This window comes from Electrophorus electricus, chromosome 10 (assembly GCF_013358815.1).
Source record: "Electrophorus electricus isolate fEleEle1 chromosome 10, fEleEle1.pri, whole genome shotgun sequence".
NCBI classification, from domain to species: Eukaryota; Metazoa; Chordata; class Actinopteri; order Gymnotiformes; family Gymnotidae; genus Electrophorus; species Electrophorus electricus.
This window is the reverse complement of record NC_049544.1, coordinates 11,885,669-11,908,008: the sequence shown is the minus strand read 5'-3', so window position 1 is coordinate 11,908,008 and position 22,340 is coordinate 11,885,669. Positions and strand designations below refer to the sequence as shown.

General features: G+C 41.6%; 1 protein-coding gene across 3 annotated transcripts; it reads right to left on the bottom strand.

Moving 5' to 3' along the window:
* Positions 1-639: 639 nt before the first annotated feature.
* On the bottom strand, positions 640-17,097 carry adcy3a (adenylate cyclase 3a). 3 transcript variants are annotated; one of them, XM_027019283.2, is made up of 20 exons: positions 14,860-17,097; positions 12,618-12,767; positions 10,493-10,623; positions 10,256-10,367; positions 8,553-8,680; positions 8,208-8,366; positions 7,947-8,112; positions 7,707-7,823; positions 7,296-7,438; positions 6,962-7,123; positions 6,202-6,289; positions 4,662-4,778; positions 4,156-4,424; positions 3,633-3,714; positions 3,367-3,525; positions 3,127-3,273; positions 2,876-2,992; positions 2,592-2,718; positions 2,391-2,515; positions 640-2,224 (listed from the first exon to the last, which is right to left on the bottom strand). In XM_027019283.2, exons 1-20 carry the CDS (start codon positions 15,532-15,534, stop codon positions 2,042-2,044), a joined length of 3,357 nt encoding a protein of 1,118 aa, XP_026875084.2. In that variant the 5' UTR covers positions 15,535-17,097; the 3' UTR covers positions 640-2,041. The 3 variants fall into 3 exon arrangements, with proteins under 3 accessions (XP_026875084.2, XP_026875085.2, XP_026875083.2); XM_027019284.2 differs by having other exon boundaries at positions 7,707-7,826; positions 7,974-8,112; XM_027019282.2 differs by having other exon boundaries at positions 641-2,224; positions 7,707-7,826.
* Between the last annotated feature and the right edge of the window lie 5,243 nt (positions 17,098-22,340).

Below are 22,340 nucleotides of genomic sequence, written 5' to 3'. Positions count from 1 at the left end.
TGAATAGTTGAGTTTTGGTTTTGCTGTCGTCGTAAATAATCTCGGTCGTTTTTATTTTATTTTTAGATTTTATTGTTTTTCTCACATCGGAGGCTCTTTTTTTTTCACGTCACTTGCCTCTTTTGCATGTTGACAGCTAGGTTATACAGTACTATGCTGGAGGAACATTTAGAGAAACCTAGACTTAAGCCATATATGTAGTGAGAGGAGATGGGAACAGATCATTAACTTCCACAAACAGCGAATTCCCTTTTAAACGTTTAGATTAACTGAGTACTTCAACGGATTCTCCAGGCTAGACAACGTTAACTCGAACGCTGCATTTTCTTGATTAACACTATGCGTTTCAAACGCATACTGTCCTAACAATTTACCTCAAAGGTATTCAGCATAATTTCGTGGCAAAATTCCTAGCCAAATCACCGACACAAAATATAGTTGTAATTATATGTATGTTATTCCTTTCCACTCTGGTGGAAAGTTTAGTAACGTCCCAGATAGTTACTGAAACACGATAGCGTTGGGGGGGGGGGGGTAGCTACGGGTCTCCGAATAGACATTCTAACACAGCCTGTCGCATCTTATAAGTTTATCAATTTACACTTTATTTTGAAATGCCACTGTTAAATGTGAAATATTATTTTTTATTTTCAACTAAAAAATACATTAATGTGGTTTCTTTTAAATATGTCATTAACACATTGCAAATAAGTTCTGTATTACATTAAGTACAAGGAGGTTACAACCAAGAGACATCTACAGTTCATTCAAAGTGCCATTTTATTCCATATCTAAGGATATTTCAAAAATACAAATCAAACGTCAGTAAAATTCTTCATCAGTCCATAAAGACCAATTCCTGTACTGTTCCTTCATAATCCATTACAACATATGGGGATTCAGAAACAACAACTGCAATGCTGAGTGTGGTTTTTCATACAATATCCCTGACATCTGCAATAAGTTAACAGAGGAAACTGTGAGAAGTGTATTCCGCCTCACCACTCCAGTGCTATATCTGCTCACACTACACAATACTCTTTAGCTAAAATGAAACATATACAATCATAATATAAAAATATGACTTACAGGGAGAATGTTTTTTGCAAATGGTATTGTAGACCAGAGCATTGTAAAAGAATAAACTATTGCACATTCATCTAATCTTTTAGGAAAGACTTTAGGGGGGATGAAATTTGAGCTAAGAAACACCCATTCTTCCAATACTGCCAAAAAGTCTTAACCTAAATGCACTTGCATGTAGTACATGTACACAGACACTTGCATTTAACCTGCTCACAGTGAAACATCAGACACCCCAGATTAGCATACACACAGGACATGTAATGATAGCACTTACATATGACACATGTAAAACATTTTTCATTTTCATTGGGGGAGGGGGGTGCAGATTAGTTGGAAATGGCTGTGAAGTTCAAAATCACTGAAATAAAAAGGGGTAGATACACACATGTTGGGGACAGCAGGTGAGAAAGCACACACACTTTTACATGCACGCATCTGCACACACAATAGCAGCTTTGCTATCAGTGAGCTTCCTTGTCCACATTTTAAAACTTACTCAATTCCAAAAAGCATTTAAATAAACTATAGACTTACAACAGAATTTATGATAAATACTTACAGAGGAGCCATTTCTCAAATTTAAAAGCATTCTATTGTGTAATATTCAGTGTTGTAGAGAATGTTTATCTCCACTGTGAGTACTCCATGTCTGGCTTAATCACAAGAGTACACTTAAACAATATTTACTGACTGAGCATAAAAATTATTTTTGAACATTCATTCATTTACTCATTCATTAATTGAAAAGGTCTAAGTTCAACATAACCCTGTATTTCTCTAGTGTGACCAGAGGGAATCAAATTTTTTCCCACAATTTTGAGGTCTACTTTCCTCTCAGTCTGTAACACAAAGATTTTGTTTAAGGAGGTCTTAGTTTTTGTGTGTATAGTGCATGAGGAGAATTATCAAGAGAATTATGAATGTCATGTGATTGTGGCTTTTATATGCCTGTTGGTCAAGAACTGTCCACCACCTGGTGAGGCAGTGTGACAGAGGAGCCATTGATGAAGGAACCCTGTTTTTCCCGTCCTTTCAGGAAATAAGTGAGCAATTCTCCTTTGCCCTTCACAAAAATTGGTCCCCTCCTTACAAAACGGAAGCCATAGTCTTTTAGGATGCTGTAGCAATCTTCCACCACCTGAGGGCAACAGACTTTAGTATTACTAGTGTTACTGAAATGATAGTCACAATTATCACATCACACTAAATAATTCCTGTTCCATTTCAATATATTGCAACCTCTCTCCAGCTGATCAAGACAAGAGTTGAATTAAAAAAGTTTTTCAAAAGCAAGTGCTGTTCACCTGTATATTTCCCATCACCCCTGTAGACTCCATGCGACTGGCCACATTTACAGTGTTGCCCCAGATGTCAAAATGAGGCTTTCGAGCCCCTATGACTCCAGCCAGAACTGCCCCTTTGTTCAAGCCTATGAAGTAAAGATATAAGGTAACATATTGCATCAATTCCCTTGCACACCAGAAGGCTGAAGGCTGTCCACTCACCAATGCGAAGCATGAAGTTGTTAAAAGACTGGTAATTGATGTTCATAAGAGTAACTTTCATGGCCAGAGCAAAATCCGCCAGATCTGCCAGGTGCTGCCAGCGCTCCCTATCAGACAATTCTTCCTTCTGTTTAGCAGGAAAAAGTTGTCAGATTTATCACTGAACATTAGCATCATCACGTGTAGCATTAGCATCAGTGTCATCATCATCATCATCATCATCATCATCAACATCATCATCATAACTGCAATCTAGTATAATAACATTGTTGTTACTCTCTTACTTTCACGCAAACATAGCCATTAGTGCTAATGTCAGGAGTAACTCCTGATGCTGCCATGTACGTGCTGCCAATGGTCTTAATCTTGGTGATAAAACGAAACTGAGATTCATCCAGGAGCTACAAAGGACAAATGAGAAAACCATCAGTTTTATTCTTCATGTCTTCAGCATCATTGTTTGACACATGTAAATACATGCAGATACACTGATGGGTAACTTGAATAGGAACAAGAACAAAAAAATATTACTTACACTATCAAAGTCAGAGATAATTTCATTAAGGAACCTCAAGCACTCAATGCCCCCATTGTTGATGCTCTCCTCCGTGTAGAAGTCAGAGAAATTAGGAATAGAGGCGAACATGACTCCAATTTCATCATATGACTGACTGTATAGCTCCTGTTAGGATTAAAACACATTGTACATAAAGACTGCATGGTTTTTGCAATTGAGCTGCTCATATCCTGCAACTGCCAGGAAAGATTTTCTCACTTCATCCCTCTTTTTGGAGCCCAGGAAGTGGCGTGCAACATGCTCTGGGAGCATGTTGGTGACCAGGGCCTCATTCCAGCGTCTCATCTCATACACTTTTTCTTTCTGCTCATGAACCTCGATTTTCCACAGGAAGAGTGTGCGGGCCAGTTTTTCCACCTGAAAAAGTGGGAAACAGAAGTAAAAATAAAAGACATGCACGTGACACACAAAACAGAAATGATGGAGGTGAAGAGATGATGGTCAAGGAATTGGCGGTCACATACATGTCGGGCGAAGTAGTAGAAGCTGACCATCATAATGAAGATCATCACAGTCACAGAATATTTGGAGGGCACGAGATATGCTCTGTGTAAACAGAAAACCATCAAGTGCTGAGTTCAGTCAGTGATAGTTTAGTACTGGATTAATTCCTATTAATGCAAAATCACCCACTTAGGACAGTATATATAGAGAAGAATACTATATTGTGATTATATTGCTATACACTGAGATTATGATATGTCTTGATACAAATTAAAACAGAGTGATGACTCCGTGTTATGATATGACTGAAGACAGGCCTAAATTATAATTGTTGGATCGTGTGAATGCTGTGATTTAACTAAAGAATCTGAGAACAATTATCTGCAGTGTCTCAGATTGATCAGGTTCTTCACAGCACACAAGAATAAATGTAGTCATGCTCATAAACAGAAAGCTCATCTGCATATTGAAGCCCTCTGCGATATCAGCTTTGTGGAGGCCAATATTGCGATATTAATTAACAAATGATATACCAGTGCCCACCTGTAATCTTTATAGCGGGCTAGATCGTACTGGTCAAAGATGTCTCTCCAGCTGTAGATGTTAACCACGCCTGTGGCCAGCGTGATCAACAGCATAAGGGTGAGCTTGACCATGTGGCTGACCTGCACCAGCATGGTAGTGGCTATTAGCGCTAACACGGAAATATAGCTGTAGTACTTAGGGTTCTCCACGCAACCCCCCTTCCCAGCCGAGGCTGGAGAAACGTCCTCTGGGTTTGGCTCGAGGGGTGGAGCTGCCTGACAGCTTAGCTACAAAAGTGAGAAACCAAGTGCATGTGTGAAATCACAGATTTTAGAAAGAAGCCTTAGAACATTGCTCGATGTCTGGGAATGTTAAAACAATGGGAATAATGGGTAATTACCTTTGTTGGTGTCTAACTTATCACATTTTATTATTCAGGACACATATGCAATATACATCCTTTCTAAATTTCAGCTGTTTTAGGGTGCCCAAAAGTCAGGCCAAGAGTCTGCTCAGTGTCTCACCATGTCTATTATGTCTGCCAATGTAAGGATGAAAATGGCGGCCATGGCCCAAGTGTTGCGAGCCCAGCGTGTGTGATCAATCCATGTAGAGAACGACACCAGTCTTTTAGGAAACACCTACAACAAAATAAAATGTATCCTGCTTACCTAATCATTTCACTGACCACAAGGATTTTTGATATTGGAATACAGTAGACCTGTACTATAGCTGTTAGCTGGTGGTTGAATTCCATTTAAAGTGACAGTGCTCTAATTATATTCTACATGTCCTTCCACTGCGCAAAGAGGAATTATATATTTATTGTCTGATTTATAGCACTACTGTCTGACAAAATATTGCCTTTTATCGGGTGTGTTGTCTTCCACGCTATGGCGTGTATTAACAATCCTCAGAGTTTAATGCAGGAGGATAATACTCAAATAAGAGTCTTCCCACTCTAGACAGCATACTGGCAATGCTCCGGAGCAGCTATTCTGAGGCAAGCTAATCCAGGCCTCCAGCAGGAGTTATCCATATTTTCATATATTTTATCTTTTTTGGTTCATAGTAGCAGTGGTTAATGCATAATATGGGATATAAAGTTTTTCAAAATGACGAAAATATGAAAAGTCTATTTTAATAACCTCTTCTAACCATTATACACATACTGGTGAGCTCTCCATAAAGACAAAATTATTTTCCTTCTTTAAAAGTGAATTTAAATGCAAGAATAACTTTTAGGAAACACCTACCTAGAATTAGTTAATGACATTTTATTTACATCAGCCTTATAATATACACACATTTATGCCTAAATATCTTCTCACACTCATTACATGTTGGTATTTGATACATTGTTTATGAATAATGATAACATAAATAAAGAAGTTACAGCCTAAGAATGTTCCCTCAGTTTGCTGCCTGTTGGATTAGTTTGATTGGTCAACTTCCAAACCTTTCTCCAAATCTATGTCCAAATGACAAAGCTACCACTTTGTTCTAAAATCAAGTTGTACTCAAGAGCATGAATATCACACTCTTTATAGATTTTAGAAACCAATTGTATTTCCATTTCATTGGTATGTCATGTAGTCTCTCTGGCGCTTACTTTCCCTATCGCCTGGTTCTATTGGTAATTAAAATTCTTTCAGGCAAATTTAGTAGCAGTAACAGTCAATATACTACATAACTCTTTTAGTTAGTTGGAAGTGTAATTATCTAACCAATTACACAAGATTGTTTCAAAAGCATTAGAGCATGTTTGAATAACAGTACTGACAACACAAGATCTATTGTCCTCTGGATTAATATTAGTTTATCAGTACTATCAGTACTACACACTTAGTATTAGTATCAGTATTACACACTAAATATTACACATGACAATACACAGTACCCATCAGTGTGTACAGTACAAATTGTATCAGTGTGCCCAAAAATACCACAACATCTGCAGTGAAAACACATGGTATCACCTCTTCCAATGTTCCCCAGACCCCATGAGCTCTTGCCTGGTTTGTGTATGCTTGGCTAAGGGAGGTGGCAGGAAGGGTCACTCACCCGTGGGAAAATGGCCGCCAGGGAGCAGATGGTGAGAATGAGCAGCAAGACTTCCCCCACAGCAAGAGTCACATAGTTAGCTATCATCCTGTCAGGAAGAGCAGACAGGAAAAGGGATTAAAGTTACATTTAGATGCAGTTAGCATGGAAAACGAGGACAGAGGGTGGGGGACTGTATGGATAAGGACAATAACAACATCTGGCAGGGGAGAGATGGGCTGACTGCAGTGTTGTAAACAAACACTTGTGAATGCTCTGCTTCATTATTTCCTCCAATCTCAAACCAGCGTCAGAGACTGGATATTTCACTTCATAAAATAGCCATCCTTCCACAAGAACTGAACAGTTAAATTTAGAACATGATCCAAATAACTCCACACTGGCCAAAAACCTGTCACAACTATCAGGATTGGTCATATTTTTCATGGATATAAAAAGCATGAAAAACCAGACTATTTAATGAAATCATGTGACCATGAGGTCAGCCCAGAAAGAAGTGGAATACTCAAGTGTGTGAATAGTGTGTGTGCCTTTGTGTGTGTGTATGTGTGTGTGCGCGCGCTTGTGTGTGTGTGTGTGTGTGTGTGTGTGTGTGTGTATGTGTGTGTGTGTGTGTGTGTGTGCGGGTGTGTGTGTGTGCATGCGTTTGGTGGGTTTGTGTGTATGTGTATGTGTGCGTGTGTGTGTGTGTGTGTGTGCGTGTGTGTGTGTGTGTGTGTGTGTGTGTGTGTGTGTGTGTGAGTATCTATGCGTGACTCACCGTGGGTCTATAAGTACCTCGATGACTGCAGTGAAGAGCAACACCACACAGGAGCAGCTGAAAGCAGCTCCACTCTGTTTCTCCTTCTCCACTGAGAAGCGTATCTCCAGCTCTGGGTCCACAAAGCGCAGAGACAGTCGGTTCGTGGACTTTCCCTTTAATCTGAGACGAGCACGTATACGCACAGCCAGGGTGTCAGTGCCACAGTAACAAGCCAACCACATCTCTTTGCCATTACTAATTATACGATTTGTCGCGCAAAGGTTGAAACTGACAATCATGTCATGTACGACACATAAAGCACACACACATGCAGAGTTAGCACTGCACTTACGCCTGCACTGTCTCTCTCTCCAACAAAGCCTCGTTTAGGAGTTTATTCAGCTCCTGTTCATTTTCCTGAGCGTCAATCACCCTCTCGGCTAGGTCTCGTAATCGCAGCCGCCGCCGAGGATTTGGAAATGAGGGGTTCACCACCTGAACTCACACACAAACCAACAGACATACAAAATATTTATAATACATCACACTAAACAATCTATTTTTTCAAAGCATAAGCATAAACTATTTATGTGTTACCTCTGCATCTATGCAAAAAAAAAAGGTTTTACCCGCATCAAATTTACACTAACTTCTCAACTTCGTCGTTAGGAAATGCAAAACCAAAAAGCTTTGGCTGAGCTCTCCCATCCTGTGGAGAGGCCCTGAGCCAGGTGAGGGTGTTAAATGAAAAGCAGGCAAGTACCCGGGTGTCCAGCTCCTCGAGTTCCTCGGGCGTGGTGCAGCCTGTGTGCACACTGCCGTTGCACTCTGTTGTGTTGATCAACAGTGGCGAGCTCCCATTGGATGAAGTCATTGAGAGCTTCTGGATGAAACCCATGGAAGGAAAGAGAAAAAGAAAAACAGCGTTTGATTGGGGAGAGGGGAGCTATATTCAGGAAGATATATAAGATGGGCTCATCTGTAAAACGAAAGCAACACTCACTACTCCATTGATGGCATTTTTGCTTACAGGGCCCTTTGGAACAACGACCAAATACGTCTCAATGCCCCTCTCCTTCAGGTATTCACAGCGGTCACCTCCGTTCCCCGGCTCCACATCAAATTCACCATGAAGGCACTCCAGAGTGCTGTGGGAAATGTGCACTCTCCTGCCACCCACAGTAGATGTCCACATGTCAACAATGGGAAGCACATAACAAGGAGTGAATAGTCTTGCAATTGTAGATCCTGGAACTGGACTCACCCAGGTATGCCCCCAGCCTCCATTTTGTTAGCTACAGTCACATCTGTGGACCACACATCATACTGCCAGCGCTTCTGTCCCAGCACTCCCCCCAGAACGGTCCCAGAATGCACTCCCACACGCATGTCCACATCTGTCTGGGTCTTTTCTCGAACATAGCTGAAATGCAGAAGTACATAAACACCACATTAGCAGACACAAGCAGATAATAAACCAAAGTATATCATAGTACACAGTGGCAAGTGCTAAATATGTAAATGTACTGTTTTGTTTTTAGCAAAGGTGGTTTAAATGATGTTTTAGAAGGAGCTTTAGAATGATGCTAGAGGGCTGCTTATCACATACGAAATAGCTTCCACCATGGCCAAGCCCATCATGATGGAGCAGGCTGCATGGTCATCTCGGTAATCTGGAAGGCCACAGATACAGTAGTAGCAGTCCCCAAGAATCTTTATCCTCAGCTGGTGGTATTTCTAGAAAGTGAAAGGAATGCACAACAATTAGTTATGCTCTGAAAAATGTGCATATGTTAGCAGTTTACACACCACAGGCGTTATCTGTTGTTTTAATTTAAAAGTAAGCAACCTAGCTGCCTAAACATTTAAGTTTCATTGAACCTCAGATTTTAAGTTAAGAGAATATAAAATATAGATTATTGTTTGGCTAGCTTTTTGGAGCCTCAAAATTCTAATTTCAACAATTTTTAAGTTAAAACAACAAATCTTTTTTTACAATATGGGCTTTACAGTGTTTTTCCATTTATATAAAACACTGTATTTATTAGAGTAATGGTTAAATTCAGTGGTTAGCACATTATCAGATAAACTGAATCTTCACACAATTGTACTGGAGACTCATGTATTTGAATGTGTGAATGCTCCCAGTGTGAGCCATGCTGATACGTGTGAAGAAGTACTCACAGCAGCCAGTGTGTGCCACTGTGAGCTACGTGTGGAGAGGTACTCACAGCAGCCAGTGTGAGCCACTGTGAGCTACGTGTGGAGAGGTACTCACAGCAGCCAGTGTGAGCCACTGTGAGCTACGTGTGGAGAGGTACTCACAGCAGCCAGTGTGAGCCACTGTATGATACGTGTGGAGAGGTACTCACAGCAGCCAGTGTGAGCCACTGTATGATACGTGTGGAGAGGTACTCACAGCAGCCAGTGTGAGCCACTGTATGATACGTGTGGAGAGGTACTCACAGCAGCCAATGTGAGCCACTGTATGATATGTGTGGAGAGGTACTCACAGCAGCCAGTGTGAGCCACTGTGAGCTACGTGTGGAGAGGTACTCACAGCAGCCAGTGTGAGCCACTGTGAGCTACGTGTGGAGAGGTACTCACAGCAGCCAATGTGAGCCACTGTATGATACGTGTGGACAGGTGCTCACAGCAGCCAATGTGAGCCACTGTATGATACGTGTGGAGAGGTACTCACAGCAGCCAATGTGAGCCACTGTATGATACGTGTGAAGAAGTACTCACAGCAGCCAGTGTGTGCCACTGTGAGCTACGTGTGGAGAGGTACTCACAGCAGCCAATGTGAGCCACTGTATGATACGTGTGGACAGGTGCTCACAGCAGCCAATGTGAGCCACTGTATGATACGTGTGAAGAAGTACTCACAGCAGCCAGTGTGTGCCACTGTGAGCTACGTGTGGAGAGGTACTCACAGCAGCCAGTGTGAGCCACTGTATGATACGTGTGGAGAGGTGCTCACAGCAGCCAATGTGAGCCACTGTATGATACGTGTGAAGAAGTACTCACAGCAGCCAGTGTGTGCCACTGTGAGCTACGTGTGGAGAGGTACTCACAGCAGCCAGTGTGAGCCACTGTATGATACGTGTGGAGAGGTACTCACAGCAGCCAGTGTGAGCCACTGTATGATACGTGTGGAGAGGTACTCACAGCAGCCAGTGTGAGCCACTATATGATACGTGTGGAGAGGTACTCACAGCAGCCAGTGTGAGCCACTGTATGATACGTGTGGAGAGGTACTCACAGCAGCCAGTGTGAGCCACTGTATGATACGTGTGGAGAGGTACTCACAGCAGCCAGCTTATCAAAGCGGGCAAACAGCTCGTTGAGTAGCTTGACCAGCTCCTGCGCACTGCAGGACGAGGAGAGCTGGGTGAAGCCCACAATGTCTGCAAACAGAATACTGCAACAGAACCAAACAAAAAGATAATCAAACTCCAGCATGGACAGGTTTCCTGTGGACGCACACAGGTTTTTTGTTGCTGGGTCTTTTTTCCTCTTCTTATGTTCCATAAGTTGTGTACTGACCTGACATTCTCATGGCGATACATGTACATGGTGTTGAACTGTTGCATCTCTTTCTGACTGGCCTCCTTCTTCATGTCCTGCAACATCTCATCTGCTATATGCTTGGGCAGAATGGACAGCAGGAGGCGCTCCTGTGTACAAATGAATTCCACTGCAGTGACTGAATGACACAGAGACATCAAGTATAAATTGTAGCCTTCTGTGTTGCTTAAAGTGTTGCCTTTCAGCTTAAAATGAATGCATTTACATATACAATTTCTAAACATGTCTTAACTAGTGCTTTTTATATTTATCTCAGAGACATATCATGAGTAAATATCCTGAATAACATGTAACTGCTTGTTCAATTCTGACAATGGTTACAATTAATGGTTCCTTTGTTTATGTTTATAGCCAATGGCTATCTAATATCATTTCCATTCCAAACCAGGAAAGTATTTATATAATACACAGCAGTATTAAAGTTAGTATTCGGTCTGAAAAGACTCTGCAACCTGCAATGTCCTGACTAGAGGATTTATCATAATATGACATAGAAATGGCAATCAGGACACCCTTGCTTTCTCAGCACACACACACTGATACTCTCATTCACAGGAGGGGGGTTGACTTCATAACAGGTTTGCATATTCAACTAAAAGTGTGACCATAAAAGGGTAATGAAAGGTGGAAAAAACCAAAAAGAGACAGTCTACAGTGTGATTACAGCTGACATCGTCTCAGGAGGCTGGTCACCATGGTAACCTGCAGCAGCCGGATGCTTTTTGATTGGCTGGCAGCCCTGTCTCCCAGCAGCCCTTGTTTCTCTATTAGTATTCAGAGAGTTTCTCCTGTTATCAGTCCTTTTGCTCTCTCTCTCTCTTTCTCACTCTCTACCTCCCTTACTCACTCATACATACGCATTCACACACAAACACACATACAAATACTCCTAAGCTCCCAGCTGCCTATTCTGCTTCACATTCTTATCGCCTCCTACCCTCTCTGTCCCCTTCTCCAGCAAGCAGAAACTGGCTGCTCCATATATAGCAATCAAGAATGCCCAATGGCCACAGCTGTGAGACCAAAAAGAGAGAGCAATTGACTGCTGACTCTGTAAACACACACACACACGCACATAAAATGTGCAGTCATAACAGATTGCACACACAAACACACTCACAGAGCAGTCATAACCCCAGAACAGACACGAGACCACATGACTCACGTTTAGCTAACACACACACTACCTCAAACGTGATATAGAAAACTCACTTTGCCCAACAGGTTTCACCACTTTTCCCAATACTCTGATCAGGACCATGAAAGCTGCACATCACATTGATCACATAGTGCATCTCTGATGATCTAGCAGTTCTGTCAGTTACTGTTGACAACCAACAACAGTCAGCCTACACAATGCAAACAGATGAATTACCCTGACAGGAAGTTATGGAACTATTATCAGTCAGGTACTATGTAAGGCAGCTAAATGGCTTGAACTCCCATTTCCTTTTCCTTCTTTGTCCTCGTGTGAGGACTCTAAATGTACACAATTTCTTCACGACACTCGGACTAATAAAAATAAATACTGCAGCTTCTTAATGGTGGCCAAATTGTTGCTCCCAATGACGCCTATGCTGCAAGTTAATGGTGCAACAAAATGGTACAAAGGACAGAGGGTAATGGTTTGGCCCATATTCAGCAGAATGCACCAAAGGACAGAGGGAAGTGGTTTGGCCCATATTCAGCAGAATGCAGCAAAGAACATGGAAAAGACTGACAGAAACAGAAATAAATAGCCTGTACAATTTCATGGTACCCCAGAACCCACAAGTCTTTCAGCCTATATGAAGCATCACCTCTTCATAATTTTATAGTAAAAACATTGTATGGTTTCAAGACTCCTCAATCAACATGAAGATACAGAATGACTCATCAAAAGGTTGCCACAGTATATACTGCCCCTCGATCAAGGCAAAAACACACATAATTTGAAGGGAATCTATTAAACCATAAATATAGGACCAGACAGAACTCATAAAGGACTCAAACACTGGGATTCATAAATCATGTAAAAGACATGTCGCCTGTTTCACCATTTAGAATCAGTCTTTCTGGAACTCCTCAAATTCTTTGCTCTTACCTGCTGCTGACTCTGTTCCTCTAGATTCAGCTTGACTTCCAGGGATTGCCTGGCCTCCAGAAAGGCCTTGCGGTGTTTGCGGTCAGCCATGTAATATGACATGACCCCCACTGTGATGGCACATAGGTAGATCAGCATGTTGGCCAGGAGCTAAATAAAAGAGTTCAATATAATTACCTATCAATTACATTTTAGCTTAGCTATATAAGTGAACACAAATACTTTATTGGTAGAATATATACACATGCACAGGCATTTATTAATACTTAAACAGCAATTAACCAGTTTCCTTTAGACATTATAATGGCTAAATACCTATTATTAAAAGATCTGCCCTGTATTTATTTAGTAAAGTGATGTTATGGTTTTATCTTTTTGAATGCTATAATGCCAAATGGAAGGTCTGGGAGTGCTCATAGGACATATAGAAAATAACCTGATGTAATCTTTTTGAAGTATAATTTATTTACTCTTTTTTGTTGTAAACACTGAAATCGAAACATCCACATGCTGGCTCTTTAAAAAGGTTTATACATTTATAAATATATTGCACAAAATGAATGTCTTCAAAATTGTTTTAACAGAATATAAAATGAAATGTTTCTAAAATGAGATGTTTCTCTAAACTAAACTGTTTCAAACTGTTGTTGGATTAATGCAGGAAATGTAATCCCATGACTCTGATCCTACATTGCATTCTAATCTCTATCTTTCTGTCGTATGTCTCTTGGGGCTGCAGTCTGAACCAAAACCAGCCCTGCTGAGTTAGAACCCTGAGCAACCAGCACCTACCTGCCTGCCTGGGCCTCTCTGCCACCATCCCTACACCAGCCCAGCCAAATACCAGCACCACAAAAACACACATGCCAGTTGTTCTGGGTTTAATTTACTCCATGAAGAAACACCAGTGCTCCACTTAAAATATCAAATCAGCAATGTAGCCAGTCTTAACAATATGGCAATACCGCCAACAACATGTATCTTATTTACTTATTTTCTATATGTTTACAGGCTTTTGTAAAGTCTTACAAAAGTCTTACAGCTGTTTTTGATTATTATATTGTAATCTTTCTTTTCTTTTATGGGCACAAATACTTCTGCACTCTACAGCTGTGCATCTCTAGATCTGATTATTTTTAATCCATTTTTTGCAATTATCATATTGTATTATAATATAAACATAAGAGCCAAGGGCTCCTATGTGCAAGTTAGCAATTGTCAGTGTCATTCAGATATCAATTAATAAATGAATAATATACATGAATTAATAATTAATTATTGACTATTAATTACGGAGGGATTTACATCTCTCATTGGAAGCTTTTCATTAACTGAATTACTTCCGGCAAAGACTGGAAGACTGTAGATTAGCTAACTACATCTTAGAATAGCTTCTACAAGACTGCATAAACAATGCCACTTATTGTTTCATGCAGTAGTTTCACATATTGTACATATTTTACTGAACCATGTTTGATTTTTTATGCAGGTTCAGCAAAAATGTTACGGAATTTTAAGATTACAGAGTAAATGGCATTTTCTTACTATTCATGTTTTGGACATTTGGGACATAAACATTTCAACAGGCCACTATCCTACAGAGAACAAGGCGTCTGAGAACATACTGGCCAGCGGGCTGCTATGTTTGCTCTTAATTACCATTACTGGGAATTACCATTATGGGGTTCTAAATTAACACCGTTGCTTCAAAAACAATTAATTGTGTAACAGTCTCTCTAGAGAGCTTGTGTTTAGCCCAATTACAAAAAAAAAAAAAAGCTTTTTTCCTACGCTATGTGGCTAGTTCAATCAGGCTTTGGTCATAATCCCCTTGGGGGCTTATAAATGATGAAAAAGAGATGACTGGTTGAGGAGAAATTTAAGAAACAAGTCTTTTAAAAGACTCTTTTTAACCGGACATGCTAATATGTGATACTCCCCTAGTATGTGAAATGTTTGCTTCTGAGAAGCCTTACCTCAGAGCTCTTGCCAATTAGTCCTGAATTACTATGCAGAATAGCAGAACAACACTTCAGACCAAGAAACTAAAAAAATAGACTAAAAAAATACGTAATAGCAAATTTTGATGGCAATATAGTCCAAAATGTTCAACCCAAAATACCTGTCCTTCTAGATCTCTCTACAACCTCTAACAATGTTACATTGTTTGCCCTAAATCACCTAGTTTCAGATTCTGCCCACCCGTCCCCCCCAAGCCACCCCCCTTTCCCTGATCCCTAACCTGTCTCCCGAGAGCAGCTCCCTGGATGTCTTCCTGCTGCTGCTGAGCGATGGTGACCCCCAGCACCAGGGTGTGCACCCCACAGGACACAGCCGTGATGAGCACGATGGGGGTAAGTCGCAGCGGCAACGTCAAGAAGAAGGAGAAACTGAAGAAGGCCTGCCATCCCACCGTGTCGCTGGCCTGGTGGAAGCGGGCAAAGTTCAGTCCCAGGTAGCAGAAGATTTGGGCTTCTATGAGTACCCACAGGGCATAGGGCACCAGCCTCCGGGAGATGCGCTCCGGCAGCAAGCCATAGCGGCACAGCAGGTATAGCAAGACGTCAGCAGCGAGGCCTACAGACGCCACGGCCACAGAGGCCAGCTTGTCGCTGGTGTAGACCACAGCGCACATGACGATCACATAGCAGTCGAAGAGGGCCGCGAACACCACCAGCACCAGCAGGGTCTCGTGCCGCTGCCGGCGGAAGTATGTCTGATAGAGGTTCTCCAGCGACTCTGGAGCAAATGTGAGGCGCATGAAGCGAGGGAGACATAGACAGCAGCCTGAGCTACGCACAGTCACCTCGTGTGTGCGCCCCACTGCCTGGCCCGGGTCGGACGGCAGTGTGACAGAGCAGTCTGCTGAATACTCTGCTGAGCACTCTGGCTCAGAGAAGGCCCGATTCCGATGCATAATGAGGAACTGATATATTACTTGAGGAAAAGGGGGAAAAAAATAGATTTGTTGTGCCTGCTAATCTTTATGTAACGGAATCTTTAAAAGTACATTGTGCTTGTTTGTCTGATACCCTCTTAACTCCTGTTTCAAACAAGCTTTTGACCTGAGGGGAACATTTGATGACTGGATTCAATGTGGTCTTCTGATTGTCATGTCTTGCATTTTTAAACAATGAACTGGATATTATTAATTTATTTTATACAGACACCAAGAGTTTATTAACCTGGAACCTTTCAGTAATGACAAAGTTTAACACTTTGGCAGGTGCAATGTTAGAACAAAAAGGTGTCTGTGATGTACCCAAATATTCTCAGCTCCACACCTTTGCTGTCAGAAATGTGCAAGGAAAAGGCTCAGCAAGGCCACCGAAGGCTTAGTCGACATGGAGGCAGAAATGCCAGCTAAAACAGATTTGTCTCTGTCACCATTTCTGTTTACATATCTGTCACTCTGCCTCCTGCCCGGGATCCAATCGAGGTCGCCACCATCGTTCACTCCAGGTTTCCATGGTGAACCCTCGCATTGACAATGAACATAGGACTCAGGAAGGAAGCGATGGGCTCATTTAAATAGATTGTTTTGAATTTAACACGATATATCCGGAGGTGGCTAATAAAAAACACAACAACAACAAATAAACAAGCTTTAAATCCTTATAAAAATGTAATACTCGCGCAAATATTCGGACGTTATCGAAATAGCTTTCCGGGTCTAATGTACTTCACACCTTCTTCGTTTAGATTAAAATGAAATTTTGCTTGTTTTCATTATATGTATATTACATCGTAGAATTCACCCTCCCCGAAAGATTCTTACAGGAAATACATGTTGCGCTCTCCTCACAGATGGGGAGCGTGTCTTCCTTGAAACGTAAATGCAGACTGCCTTAGACACACATTAAAACGGACAGTTTCTGTCATCTGACATAGTAGGTGGTATACATATTGCCATTTTAGGTATCAGTCGTGTAAAACGCACTTAAGTTACTAACAGTCGTTATTACACTTTCTGCATTATAGAACTGAAAATTTAGCTCACCACCTGAGCAAAAATGAATAAGACATAGAGGAAAAATCACTTTCTTCAATTTGCTTTACGTAGCCTGTGCCACAGTAGTATTTGAAGAGAGCTCTACGGCACAACATGCCTAAATTACGAACGTCTGTTTCCAGTTACCAGTAACTCCATTTAGCTTGTCATCATCGTCGTCTCTGATGCTATCGTCTTACATTAAAACCACATAAATCCCAGATGGTGCGTAAAAATCATCGGCAGAACAGTCAAATACGACACAATAACCAATCCTTGAAAATCCACCCCATGCCTGTTATTCGGAAGTACTCCCACTTTCACCAATAAAAGTCATCCTTGATTTCGGATTGCGAGTTTAGGATTTCGTCCTTAAAATAAGCGAATGGTGGGTTAGCATTCATTACTTCCCTGATCGACATCAAGGAAGTCTTGATTTGTATGCGCAAGACCCCAGGTTACATAGGAAACGCCGAGCGGCTTACTGGTTTTCTGCTTCTCGAGCCAGACTTTCTATATACAAGCCCGGCCCTCTAACCCACTCGTTCACACGCTTTTTCGAAGACTTGGTGAGAGGAGCAAGGACGTAAAGCCAGCCTACTAAAGCCTATGTAAAGCCAGCAACTACAGATGTTAGGTTTATGTTGTCCATTGGTATTACGAAGGCCATATTACCTCATTTACACTAGGTTCGGGTAAATGCTGCCTAATGAAGTGAAAAGCAACTGTAACAACGGGAACATTTTAGTCCAGATGTTGTAACAATAGCATACAATTAGACGCTTTAGTAAACCCCCCCCCCCCCATGTCTCTCACTCACTCACTCGCACACCCACTCACATACACAGACGCACACGCACACACACACACACACACACACACACACACAAGTGCAAAGAACAATGCTGGTGTTTGGACAGGTGTGGCCCATTGACACTAAAATCATACAAAAGTGTAGTTGTGAGAAAAGAAAAAAAAAAGATTTAGCAAGCTAAAATATAAAAAAGGGAACGGATGTTACCTTTACAGTGCTGGAACCTGGGACTGTGTTTGGTAGTGTCAGGAAGTGGCTAATAGAATTATAAAATAGATGCATAGATCACTTAATCCCATAGTGACATTCAAATTTTGGGGATAGAATGATGCACAAGGATGGACAGCAGCAGGCATGTAATCTATTCATTCCACTGCAACATATAACATTTGAAAAGAGAAAAAACTAAATGATAACAAAGTAAATCTACAAGAACATCAAACAAATTTTCAGAATTTACAATTGCATATTTTCCAAAGATATGATTTATTAATTGCATCTGTACTAAACATAGATCACTGCATATTAGGCCTTTTTTTTCATACAATTTAGTATAATGCAGTATTCCTGAAGAGGAAGAGGGCTAGGGAAGAGAAGGAAAACCCACCAACATCAGGGACTGCACTAAATGTACTTTATTACTATGAGTGGACCAAATGGCTTGTCACAGGTTAAAGATTGTTAGTAATTTCACTTGCCATATTCAATTTATTTGTGTATTTAATACATATCATTTCTGATTAATACACACACACACACACACACACACACACACATGTACACACACATGTACACATGCACACATACATGTATGAACACTGGATGCTTCCATTGACACCACCTGTGGCTGGTATTGATTATTCCATCGAAGACCAGTAATGACATAGTAATCAATAACTGGACTGCTGGCTTTCATAAACCAACACATTAACGTTGTGTCATTCTTCCTCTGCTATTCTGAGCCTCACATTGCCCTTATCCAGCCGTGAACATGACATCACAACCTAATACTGACTACCTGACTACTGAACATCTCTTACCACTGATAAATATTCCTGGAGGTCTTCCCTTTGACTCTGCTAACTGATATGTGTTCTACTGATTTTCTCAGTGAATTTGATATTGTGACATGGGGTGGCACTGCAAAGGTAGCCCTAACTAGAAAGTTTTAGATGATATCCAGTTCTGGAAGAACATGATCTTAAAAGTACCATAAGGGACAACTGGCAACATTTTTACATGGTTTCTTCCAACTGTATCTACCTTACTGCTCTAACAGTACAACATATCGTTCACTTCCTGCTGTAATGGATTACAGTAGAAAGTATTTCATTTAAACAAAAAGAAGACATGAAATTAAATTCACTGTTTTCAAATTTGATTATGCTACATTTAGGCTAAATTTCATTTTATATTAAGCATTCTGTAGAGCTGTCTGACTTAGTGTCCAAGCATACAATTGGGTATTTTTAGAACATCTTACAGACAAACAGTCTAATGGTATAAAAATCCCTACTTGATATATCATGATTATAATCAATCATTTTTCAATATAAGCAATATTGTTTAGAAAGATGACAGAGAGATGACAGCATGATGCAGTCAAACTTTCATTAGCTTTAATTTAAGCTTTGAACACATTAATTTAAACCATTAACAATAAGATTGAGGCCTATAGTTTAAATATGCTAGAGACTCATATGTCATCATATGGAAAAAAATATTTTACACTATTGAACTGCATGCTTGATACAAATCATAGGCATAGTTTTCAGGGTTTGGGGGGTGTGGGGGGCTCCCCAATAACTCTTGCTCCACATTACCTATATGATGTGTTAGGCTGGGTGGTATGAGCCGTGCCCTACTCTCCTAAAGTTGAAATGTGTTGTGGAAATTTACTTTGCTTCGCTTTACTTTGCTTTGTGTTTCTATAGTTACAGCATAACAGTATGTAGATAGGCGTGAGAGCCAAGGACATCAGCGGCTCACGTGCTTTTCTACCCATAGAGACAGAAGAAGACTTTTCTAACCGTAGAGATAGAAGACGCCACCTGCGCTCAGGCTAACCAAAACATAAAGTTCAGATACCTTGTAGGAGCTGTTGTTTCTTTTTTCTTTCTTTTCTTCTCTGTGTATAAGGGGAGGGGGACTTGTACTGTGAGGCAGGTCTCTTTCTCTGTTATACAGGGGACAGAACTCAATAAACATTTTACTACTCAATGCATAAGGCTGTCTGTGTTTGATGTGCTCTCATTTTTCTACCACAATTTGGCGTTGTCGGCAGGATGAGCAGCTCCACCTCTGAAGAGCGAAAATCAACACTTCACTGAGGACGCTCCTTGGCAAGGCTGAGCTGGGAGGGAACACCCATTCGGGGAAAAGTACTGCCAGAGTGAAGGTATTTTCCCTCATCTTGCGGTGCCTGCCTCATCTTCAAAAAGAACCGTGAGTGGGAGAGAGCAGTGATTGTGTAAGTACACAGATATTTATTTCCCTCTGTGCGGCCGTTCGGGAGTTCTCCTCTAGCATAAGAATATTTCAGATGTACTTGAAATAGCTTTGTTACGATGGTGCAAAATAAAGTGAATCAGTAGCCTGCTGATAGTGTGGCCCCTATTGCTCAGACGTGAGATTAGGGATGTCTAGGAGACGTAATAGGTCCGGACCTGGGAGGAGAATCAGTCCACGAGCGAATGGAGCATAAGATACGTTAATGGGACTAAAATTACAGCAGCGCATGCATTGAGAGAGTAATAAAATGGGATCCCAAAATACTAAAATAATGCAATATGACCCGTCCGAGTGGAACCAGCCCTTACATAATGACATGCGAAGGGACTATGGGGAGAGTGCCCTAAGGTGGTTGCCCATATAGGTAGATTGTTATGGGTTCCCTCAGAATGGGAGCTTGAGTATGAAACTGCTTAATAATATACTTAGACGTATGGAAAACTGACCAAGGGATTCTGGTCAGCGTAAGGTATGGGATAGACACCATGGGAATATTATAGCAAGTCTTAAAATGTGGATAACAGGGAAAAAAAAACAAACAAACTAAGGGGACTGGGAAGGGGGGATGAACCTAACTCCATTTATCAGTGTGTGTCCTCCAGAGCTGATCCCGATCTCGAATCCGCTCCACCGCAAGAGAAACCAACAGCCGTGGTGCCTGATCCAGTGGCAGCAGAACATCCACCCGCCTATGGACTGCCTCAAGCAGGACCACACACTGATCTGTTAGATAAAGCCCATGCCATAGAGCAAAGGCATCACCCTCAAAACGGTTAACTAGGAAATGGATGCTGACATCTCGTTTGGACTCAGCAGACTGGCTGAAGACTATGCCAGACATCATGAAGCTCAAATTCAAAGAACAGAGCAGACAACATGGATCAAGCCATGTTCACTATGATGCAACAAGTGGCTCCCAGGGGGAGAGAACGAGGAAGGGAGCAAGATGCTCCAGGAGGGAAGGATATGGCTTGGAGAAACCGATGCTATAATTGTGGAAAAGAAGGACATTTCTATAGCGATTGCCCTGGACAGGGTGACTCAGCAACGGAACCTAGTTTCCCACTGCCAGCTGATGACTGACGGGCGGGGGAGAGCTGGGACGTCTGTGAGGGACCAGCAACCCCATCAGACAAAAGGGAAGTGCCAGATTTTTACTCTATGTATTCTCAGCAATTAAGTAAGGGACCCCTAGCAGTACCTCAAGTAATTTTAACCGTTAACGGCAAACAAATCAAGTTTTTAGTAGATGCACTCAGTAATTCAAGCAAAGGGAATTACTAATAGAACGGTGGCTATAATGGGTGCGAGTGGAACGGTGGTGCATGAGAGACGCAAAGGTGCATGTCTGCGCCTCTCCAATGTCAGGTGGGGGAACGAAAGTTTCGTCATGGGTTCCTTATTTCCTCTGTGTGCTCAATCAACCTGCTGGCTCGAGATTTGATGTGCAAATTGAGTTGTACTTTAGTAAGCTCCCCAAAGGGACTCAGTGTTACCTTTGCGGAAGGCGAAGCCAGTGCACAGATGGTGCAGCTGGGAGAAGGGGAGCCGGGATATATCTACGAGTGGGGGTTGCAAGGTGGGTCAGGGAGAATAACCGAACACATGGTCGAAACCGCCAGAAGGGCAACTAAGGGTAAATTTACTTATATGGATGCGGAATGTTTGCATGGGACTGCATATGTTTCCGATGGTCCAGATAAGCAGTATGCAGAAGCCTTTTTCCGTCATGAAAACCTAGACACCATTAGAACTAAATATTTGTATTGGGATGATGATTTTGTAGCTGTGCAAGTTGAACTGTCTGATGAACAGAAACGGTGGTATGATGTTGAGTACTCCATCCCCCATGTCTCACTAGGCAGAAATAATCCTTTTAGACAATGGCAGAAGGTGGGACCGTGGATAAGACGAATGAGTCATCTCCACAGAAGGGAACCCACTGAACAACCCACTATTCACTATAATGCAGGAGTAGATGCATTCCGAATGAATCTGCCGTATGTAATTACGGCTAACAGAACTGTAGAGCTTACCTCACCTCATGAGAGTGTACCCTTGACTAACTTTGTAGCATCGGAATCCAAGCATGATAATTATTTGAGCGAGGTATCGGATATCTTATGGGCTAAAGGAAAAAATGATGTGGGATTAATCAAAAGTTGTGAGCCAGTGCAGATTACGCCAAAGGGCGCATACGGACTGAAACAACCCCAATACCCGTTGAAAAAGGAGGCTATAGAAGGTATTAGGCCAGTATTCCGATCCCTTCAAGATGCTGGCATGATAATACCATGTCCGTCCTCGCCTGTCCGTACCCCCATATTTCCTGTGAATAAACCAGGGCGTGATGAGTGGAGATTTGTACAAGACTTACAAGCAGTAAATGCAGCAGTACAAGCAAGGG